Consider the following 9,906-nt stretch of genomic DNA (forward strand, 5'->3'; position numbering starts at 1 on the left):
TTGTTTCTGAGTAATAAGTTGCCAGTGGAGCAGGAGGCAGCTAGGAAGTACAAGTCCCCACACAGACCTTTATCATCCTATCACAACACTTACGAAGTGTCAGTGCATCCATTTGCAGCGCTGAGCTTAAGTGTGGTACGCTGCAACTCTGGTCAGTGGATAAAGGCAAATGTCGCCTTTCATTGGGCAGCAACGAAATTCTCTTTAAAGTATGTTTTAAGATTCTTTAAAATTCTATTTGGCACAAGAAAGACTGAAATGTAACGGATACAAGTCATAATTTTCTCAGTTCTTTCTTCCTGGGAATCAAGTCCTGGTAACATGACATTGATTATCCTTCAGAGATTCTTATTACAGCTGCCAAGGATGAAATCTTTCCCTTCTTATAAAAGCAGGGATTTCACAATTGTTTAAGGCCAGCCTAAATCCCCGATTGCACAGAAATACCTGTGCATACTCATTTGCAGAACCTTGCTTTTTGGAAAGAACAGTAGACTGTAACATACTTGTCAGATTTACTTTTCATCTGTACATTTGAACATGCAAATAGAAGTATCCCTGAGGACTCAGCGCTGTTTCTGAGGTTTGGTCTCTTTAGTATCTTCCTAATTATTCAAATTGTTTTCTGCTAAGACCCAAAAATTCCAGAGCGTTGCCAGCCTTCAGTTTATCCTGTAAAAACAAAACACATACATGTCTGTGTGTGCTGAACTTATACTTTACTCATACTTTTACTTGTGCTTTAAAAAGAACTGTTGCAAGGGGATTAAAGGGCTGCTTCCAGTCTTTGCAGAAATCAGTGTACTGCACCGATTTTTCAGTGTTTTATCTCAGGTCTAAAAGCAGAGGGAAAAGGAGGGAGGAAAAACCCCAAATGTAAAGATCATACCTTCAGTTTATTGTCAAAATCTTCCATCGAATCAATCAATTTTCCAGGTTCCAGTTCCCCAAGTGGAAAAGGGTAATCTGTCCCCAAAATAACTTTGTCCTGGTAATAAAAAATCATGTTGTATGTTTTGTAGTAACATTATAGTTGCTTGTGCTTTCTGGAATTTGTAATAAACCACAGGAAATTACATGTACACATTGGACTGATTTGTTACGAAAGTGAAGATGAAGACCATCTTTGGGTTCCAACTTTCATTACGAAAAAAACCCAAAGCTTGAAAACAATGACGTGAGAGTTTATTGGTGAATTTAAGTTTGAAAAAAGTGCAGGTTATTAGTTAATCAGGTCCAGTTCGGTGTGTTTTTATTCTCATGCAGAGAAAATTCAAAAATCAAATCCCAGGCCCATGGGAACAAGTGTATATTGCTCAGGTGACTACAACAGATGGCAGTTTCCTGCTCGGAGGGGTTTTCTGTAGCACCCACTGTTGTCCCACACTCCTCGTACTGCTCCAGCGAGCAGGTTGCCTTGTAGTGACTGGTCTTGGTTAAGAGTTGACATAATTAAAATGGCCAATAACAGATACAGTGAATTCTTCCTTCTGTTTCCTGGCTGACTTTTTGTTCTTTCTCATGCTCACTGGATGCTCTGCACTGTTGTGTGCAGTTCTAAAGGAATACGAGTGGTTTTGACACATTTCTATAAGAATCTCAGGAATTTCTTCACCAAACTCAGAAAAGATGCTTGAATTTGCATTCCTGAATTTGAAATTCCTGCCTACACACAGAAACTCGGAATTATGTGTAATTATTGCAACGTGATATCACTGAAAGCATGGTACAGTGTGGCATTATTTCAAACACTTAAATAAAAAAATAATGTAACTAATATTCAGCTGCAGATAACAAAACTAAAATCTCATTTACAAAATTTCATCTGTTTTTGGAAGTCTCTAATTTTTTTTAAATGTCATTGTCTTTAACTGGGATTAGATTAGCTGTGTGTTTGAAACACCGATGTGAAGATATGAGTGACGTGGTATAATTTGTTTCTGAAAACAAGCCAGTGAAAAGAAAATTCAATAAAAAATCTGGATGCATCACTCCTGTTATCAGAGATGAAAAGAAATAGGCAGATCCTCAATAGGTCCACATTGTTATAGGTTCATTTCCACACTGGAATGAGATTTCCCCATTTTATTTACCTTGGAGAGTGCATACTGCCAGCTCTCTTGATTTTATCGAAAGCCTATTTTCCTTTAAGTTCACCTCCTGGAGACATGAATATTTGAAAACCAGTTTTCATTAAAAATAGATGTTTTAAAATGTCTCATGAATTTGAGGTCAAGCTCATGAATTTGGGGCACCTGTTATAATATTTGAACTCAGTTACCAATACTGAAATAGGATGAAGAAAAACATAATTCAGTTATTTTATGAAATTATTAGGTTTTATTTGTAAATTTTTTTTTTACCTCCAGTAGATGTCACCCGAGAGTCTCTGAAAGCACCTATGCACAACCGTACAGGAAATCCGAACAGAAGATACCCATTCTATTGTTCTGTCCTATATTGCTGTGTTATAGTGTATTACAGAAGCCTCGCCATAAGCTTAGAATAAGAGAATTTATATCCTCTGCCTACTAAATCAAGTTCTGAGTGTATGTTAAACAAAATCTGTTGGGATGTGTGTAATTTTAAGCAGCTAAATACATTCTGTTATTTGTAATATTGAATCTGAAATACCAAGACATTTTATTCAGATACGAAAACCAAATGTAGGCCATATAGAAGCCTCAACCAAGAAACATACCAGTTTTATACGAAAAAATGGATTTCTAAGTAAAGAAGGAAACCCCGTATTTGCCCAGCTGTTTATCGGTCAAGGTTAGGTAAACCAGGAAGGCCTGTACGTTCTTGTTTACTTGTCTGTACATTCTTGCTTACTTTCTGCCAAAGCAGAAAGAAATCCTACACTCTCATTGGAATAATATATATATTATTTCAATTACATTCTTCTTCAACTTGAAGTGTTTCACAGCTAATCATGTGATCAATTAATCAGCAGTAAAACAGAGATGTAAATTAATAAGAAAAATTCAGCAGTAGCGTTATTGCTCTGCTGTTAGTGATACTAGGGTATTCATTTATACTCTCTGAGCTTCAGTGTTGTACCCAGGCATGAAACTGGGATTGCAACACGTCTCTTTAGCAGCCAGCCTCAGAGCAGTCCTGGGAGGCCTCTGCGGATAAATACTCCTAGCATAACACACGTGTTGTTATATTACTCCAAAGGACATCAGCAAAGTCAGTTTTCCCTAGAGGACTTACAGTTTGATACCCTAATTAGTGCATCTCTTCTTTTAGAAAGGTACGTATGGCTCATGATTAACTTCTACTCAACAGAACTTTTTTCACAGTAACAGGGACCTGAATCTTAAAATGAATCTCAGAGAGCATCAGGCATGACTTTGTTCTCTTATATTAGTAAAAACTCACCTTCTTTCCTACTATCAGGACACAATCTTAAAAAAAAGAAAAAAAGGCCAGCTGGCTACAGCTGGGTCAGCTGCGGCTTCTGGCCAGAGAACGTTCTACCTTTGGGTGATGGCTATTGAGGAATCACTACGGAGAAGTTTCTGCAGAGATACACTGAACCATTTAATACCCTGCCAACCCCGTTCTTTGCTTTTTATAGCTAGCATCATTAGGGATTTTGAGTTTATTTATATTCACTTCACGCTACCTCATCATGGAGGAAGAGAAGGACGGCAGCAATTTTGCGGTTTTACAGAATTCTTTCTCAGAAACAAGTATTTCTGCTTCCTTTATCTGGGATAGGCTCCAATTAACCTGCACCCAAAACTAGGGGGGCATGAAGTTAAATGTACGTGACTCATCACAGCTGTCATTGGATTTTAATATTCATAAGCTCAAAGTCAACACATTACATTCCGGTGCCAGGAAATGGCTGTTCCCTAAGGACTTGCGCCACATCGAAACACATCTTTACACACGCTGATGCCCTTCCCGCACAGCTCTTAGCTGTACTCTGGAGAGCTGTCCTATTTCCAGCCTTCAGCTCCTAAAGTCACAGTGTCATCCTCGAGACCCAATCACATTGTTTTTAGCCCAGCACTTATTAATCTTACAAGTGTTATTCTGCCAACACACGACTGCACTGAAAACACCAAATATCTGGTGTTTTTTTAAAGAATTTGTCTCATGCAAGAGTATCAACTTTCATTGCAAAAAGAGAGGATTTTTTAGCCCTCATGGTTATAAAGTAAAGTTTGAAAATGTGATATGAATGTTCTTTTTTAAGGATAAGAAAAAGAGAAAGAAAATGTACTTCATCTTTCAAGTTCTCCTGAGTGTTATAAGTTTTGGGGATCTGACTCAGGACTTTTCAGCACCAGGGTTCCACTTGATGTCACATTGCTTGAGCTCAAAATACTCAAAGGAGGATTAAAGAAGACACCAGCATCCCCTGTTGTACAGGTTGGTCAGATAACAGGTTGCCAAAAGAGGTGGTAGAAGCCCCATCTCTGGTAACATCCCAGGTCAGGCTGGACGGGTCTCTGGGCAACCTGACTGAGCTGAAGATGTCCCTGCTCACCGCAGCGGGGTTGGCCTAGATGACATTTGAAGGTCCCTTCCAACCCAAAGCATTCAATGATTCTGTGATACACTGGCCAAATCTATTACATTAACAAACTTAATTTCAGAAGTTTGTTGCCAAAAGAAACAAGACACCAGGAAGGCTATTGCTGAGGGACTTTTAGATTATCAAATTACAGTCTATAGTCTCTCAACTCAATTTCAGTTGCAAAGAGTAATGATGATTAAGAGCCAGAGTTTATGTGTCGCTTCTTAGGAAGAAATACAGAGAAGTTTCAATGTAAGTGTGATGCAAAGACAGCAGCTTTCCCACAACAGCCATAGCTTGGAGCACCCTCGAGGTGCAAAGCTAACTTGTTACTATAAAGTAGAACTGCTCCCAGACTTCCATTCTATACCAGATAAAACAGAAAAAAAGTGAAGCTTGTCAGCAGTGGATTAAGCATCCTGTTGTACTTCTCCTCCTTTTTCTCTGCTCTTGACATCTATGGCTCACCTTAACAGAATCAGACCAGAAAAAGAATCTGTGGGTCTCAGCCATGCTGGGTCACACAGCGTCTAATTTACCAAGTCTTTCTAACAATGGCAAAACATGTCTCCCAACATTTTAAAGCAGAAAAAAGAAACAAGCAAGTGATCCTGTCTCCGTGGCGATAAAAAAAGGAATCTGACCACCTAAACACGACAATTTGAAAGTCAAGATCTAGACTCATCCCCCTGTATTATAACTGCACGTGGAACAAGAATAGGCTTAGGATGAACATGGTCTAGATTAGGGGAGACTTCTCAGAAAAGGAGGTCACTGAAGGCAAGTGCTGAACAGTTTGTTACTCCATAAGCCTTTGGTTGTCTGTTGAAATGGAAGAGCATAACACATCCTGTAAAATCTATTGTAAAAATTACTTAAAGCCACGTGATTACTGTAAGCTACAGTTAGATTAAAAATGTTACGCACAGTAAAAGGTCCTGCCTGGGATGACGACCGTGAGATACTGACTATTTAGAGGATGGTAACAGAAATTGAAAGAACTCACTTTTGGGTGGAAGCCAAAAGTATTTAGTTAGTAACCCATCTGGTGCCTAAAACTTCATCTCTGTCCTAGGAATCTCTTCATCAGTGCTCTCTAGAACTAGCATTGCCAAAAAAAGAACTGTAACTTGTCTACATGAACAGAAAGAACTTAGCAAATGCCACCCAAGTTAATACCCACTGATGTTGTAAGAACTTTTCAGGGCTAACAGCTTATTAGCAGCTCTTTCGACAAGTAACCTGAGCTGGGTTTTCTCTTGTTTGTTTCTAATGGAACTAGGCTGCATGGTAGTTTCTTTGCATATTTTATGGGGCTCCTGCCATAAATCTATCTGTGATTCATAGAAGATTTAAGAAATTCTTCTCTCCTTAGAGCTGTAGTGTTACTGTATGTGTACATGCATATATACTCTTAAAAAACTCTCTATAGTATTGTTTCAAGCTGTAGTTGTGCTGTCACATTGTTGAATTTTTCATGCATATTCAATGCAAATTTTTCCTAAAAGGCACTAGTACTGCTGGGGAGCTGCAGGCAGAAGTCTAGACTCAAAGCTACAGATTTCCTGTGCAGCACAGGCTGAAAACCCAAGGTTTTCAAGTTGAGACTTGGGCTCAGAGTACACAATAAAGAAGGCAATAGCTCTGCATTACTAGTTTTGAGTGGCCTAGGCAAGTAATGTCTGTACAAGTTCTCGTACTGATTTATTTCAGAGACCTGTTCAGACTGTTAGGGGTGACAATGGGAAATAACAGCATCCTTTCGGTAGGGAGGAAGAAATCACCTGGCTCAGCTGTCTTTGTGAACTTTGGTGATACAAGAGGCCCTGACGGCAGCAACGATACATTGGAAAGTGCTGTATGTGAGCCCTGAAACTAAGGTACAGGAAACAGGAATACAGCTGTGGAGACGAGAAAGTCAATGTCAGAGCTTGCATTTCTGTTTTTGACATCTGGTAGGTACCTGCCTGCAGAAACTCCATGAGGCCCAGACACTGAGACACAAATGCAGGGTCTCGTGTTGATTTGTAGTGACCCACTGGAAGCTGCCGTATGGGATGCCATCTTCAACCCCTTCCTGAACATTTACTAGTGAGAAGGAATTATCTGAGGTTTTTGGATTTTGCTGTCCCATGCCGCACATGATTTAAACAGGTTGCTAAACTACGAAGATTTCTTTACTATGTACTCTAACTATTAAAATATTTTTGCAAACTCATGATGTTTAATGTGCTCCCCAGGATCCTCCCAAAACCTTCCTTTATTCTTGACTTTTTTTCTGCCTATGACTTCACAAGTGGAAATACAATCTGCTTTCTTCAAGTATACACTTGAATTTGAAAATGAAGCCATTTAACACACGGCTCCAAATGAAACAGTTTTTGCTTGCAGTCCCATCCTGAACAGCCTTACGCAAGGAACTAGCCTTGCTGAACTAAGGTTCACAGGGCATCATTTTCTGGATTAAAACCACCATTTCAGTAACTCCATATTGTAAACACTCCATATTATCAACACGGCAAAAGCCTGTCAGTTCCTAATAGCTCAGGTTCTGATTTTACTGGATGAATATGCTGTCTTCTTCCTGCTTTCTTCTCTTCTCCGTTTGCTGTTTCATAAAGAATTAAAACCAGAATGACTCACCTGCTTCTAGAAGCATTAAAACTCACCTCTCCTATTATACTTGTTAGCAGCCTTAGTGCATCACGATCATGGACAAGAGAATCTGTGTAAAAGGAACCAAGGTACTTTCTTGGATCCACCTTATTATCCAGTGCACACAAATCAGGGCGCACGTTGAATCCATGGGAGATTCGCCCCACTGTATATGGAAAAGCTCCACCTGCAAGGAGAAGCTTTTAGTAACAGAAGCTGAAAATATGCAGAGGGGAAAAAAGCGACATTATCAACAGTGATCCCTCAGTTTTACTGTCAGCTATTCAGAAAGAAAGTGCTCTGCACCAGTAATTTTTTATTGCTTCCCCCTCATTAGCTTCTTTCTCTGTTTTCTGCACCTCTTCACTACTGTAATGCCCAAATTCCTCCTGCTCTGCTTCCTTGTCCCTTTCCCCAAACCACCTCCTGTCTCCCCTTCCTCATTTCTCTTAAGGGCTGTTGTAAGAGTTCAAACACTGGCTAACACAGGCTAGAGAGTGTTCGTAGAAGCAGCTGATCTAGCAGATTATCTTCTTCGGAGTAATAGTACTTGGCTGGTGGCAGGCTTACAGTGGTATTAGCTGGCATACCAGAAAATACAACTGTTCCACGCTCAGCTGAAGAACCAGTGTTTCACACGGTGATTACTTACCTCCATGGGCAAAGCAAACTTTCAGCTTAGGAAATTTTTCAAAAATTCCTCCCATAATCATGGAGCAAATGGCTATTGTTGTTTCTGCTGGCATACCTAAGAACACAGAAAGCTTTATTGTATGCGACTTTTATTTTTTGTTCCCCTATTTGAGTTTTATATGTTATCTTCATTTTCTTCAATTAGCCTTGAGCCTATTGAAAAAATAATAGTTACAGAGAGGCTGCCAAAGGTTACCCATTATTTCTGCTAGAGGAACACTGAGCTTATTGACTGAAATGAAGATACGGGACTTGGAGCTAAGATCTTCTCAATTCTAAGCCCAGTTTTTATCCTACACCACTAGGAGCGCTGACAGGCAGGTTGGGTATGTCCTGAACTGCACAGTACAGGCTTGACTCCCCAGTTACTCGAGCTCAAAGTCGAGTCTGGAATACACCAGGTTCTCTTTGCACCTGTGCTTCTGGGTTTCTTCTGTGTGGAAAGTGGGGCAGATATGTTAGCGGATATTCTGACACAGACTTGGGGTTTAGTTATGACAAGGTGTAAGTGCCTACAGTTTAGAAATAACCTCTCTCTCTCTTTGCCACCAGGCGACTTGGGTGCCCAGTGTTAGGAATGTAACAGCAATTTAGGTCCCTAGATTGGGCCTCAGTTTCTCAGCACAGCTAAGGTATTTAGAGCATCATGCCCCTTAGGTGCCGAACTGTAGACACCCAGCTTGAACTCAGCAACTGACTTCCCCTCTTCTCTGGGGAAACAGAATCTCTCTAGCTCAAAAGGTGGTCTTTCATTAGTGTTTTCCCACATGCTCGGATGCAAAGCCTTATTAGGCTTACTAGGAAAATCTTTTAATAATACTTCGCTAAATAAATGCAATAATTCTAGTGTCTTTTAAAACTTGTGTTGTTGAGCCTGCAGTGATTAAGACTAATTGATATTGCTTTAAGATAATGCACTGGTGATTGGGACACTAAGATTTTCCAGTGTATAGTGCAGAACGTGTGTTATGTGTGTATCGTGTATGTTTTCAGATCACCTCTGTTGGAGGCAGTGCAAAACCATGCAAAACAAAACAGTGCAAAACAGAGTAAGTGAGGGTGGAATCAGGTCTAAATGTTTGTAGACAGCAGCAGTACAACCTATCTCCTGTTACGCAGTGTTGTGCTGGTTTACCTAGCATATGGGGAAAACCCCCAGAAATTGGATAATTCTCTACATCTATGGGGAGTTTCAAAGTACATGTTATTTCAGTTATAGTTGATGTGAACCTAGATTTATTTCATCTCTGATCAACCTATTTCTAGGAAATAGTCCAAGAAATTCTAAGAAGTCATGTTTGGTTTTACCTACTCTTTCATTTACTGATGTTATTTTTGAGAGGCTGATTTCAGAGACAGTTCACTTTTCCCTAGTCATCTGCCCTTCGTATTTAGGACAAAAGCGATTACTAGATTCTGTTGCTGGTCTGAATAATTTTAATTCTAAGTATTTAAAAGTTAGACAAACTAAACGAGCTAAAACCAAATGACTGCTGAATTTACACAACAGATTTACTCATAGTACTTGTTTTAAAAAAAAAAGGACAGAAAAATCATGTAGTTTTTCTCTGTACTAGTACCTCTGCAACAGTCTTCTGGGCATAATGCAGTGACGGTTCATAAATGTAGATTAAGCAAAGTAAATATACACTCACCTATTAGCCAAGGAAACCAGTATTTGGACATCCTTCCATCTATCTGCATGTCCCAGGGATGCACAAAGAGACAGCAATTTAACTGTTCAGCAGCCTGCAGCAAAACCAAAAAAATCTAAACCTTGACTAATCATACCAAAATGCATCTTAGTTCCTAGCCATGCTTTAAAGATTACCTGCAAACTTGTGCTGAGCATTAGTGTTAGTAATAAAAACAGGCCCAGAAGTGAGAACTATAAGCAGTAGTTGGTTATATTTACTCCCCTGGGCCATAGCCTGAAGTTCTCACTCAGTTTCACAGCTCGTTTTGAGGCTACAGGATTGGAAACACTGATGGTCATATCTTCTTAGTGAGCCAAGCATTCC

At 39.6% G+C, this 9,906-nt stretch overlaps 1 protein-coding gene across 1 annotated transcript; it reads right to left on the reverse strand.

Moving 5' to 3' along the window:
• Nucleotides 1-500: 500 nt before the first annotated feature.
• Nucleotides 501-9,634, reverse strand: ACMSD (aminocarboxymuconate semialdehyde decarboxylase; the record flags this gene model as incomplete). Its single annotated transcript, XM_010135264.1, has 5 exons — nt 501-672; nt 890-988; nt 7,207-7,379; nt 7,845-7,940; nt 9,541-9,634. Coding segments are annotated over 5 exons (525 nt in total), but the record flags the coding sequence as incomplete, so codon positions are not given.
• Nucleotides 9,635-9,906: the final 272 nt, after the last annotated feature.

Source organism: Buceros rhinoceros, unplaced genomic scaffold (assembly GCF_000710305.1).
Source record: "Buceros rhinoceros silvestris isolate BGI_N320 unplaced genomic scaffold, ASM71030v1 scaffold42500, whole genome shotgun sequence".
Lineage (NCBI taxonomy): Eukaryota > Metazoa > Chordata > Aves > Bucerotiformes > Bucerotidae > Buceros > Buceros rhinoceros.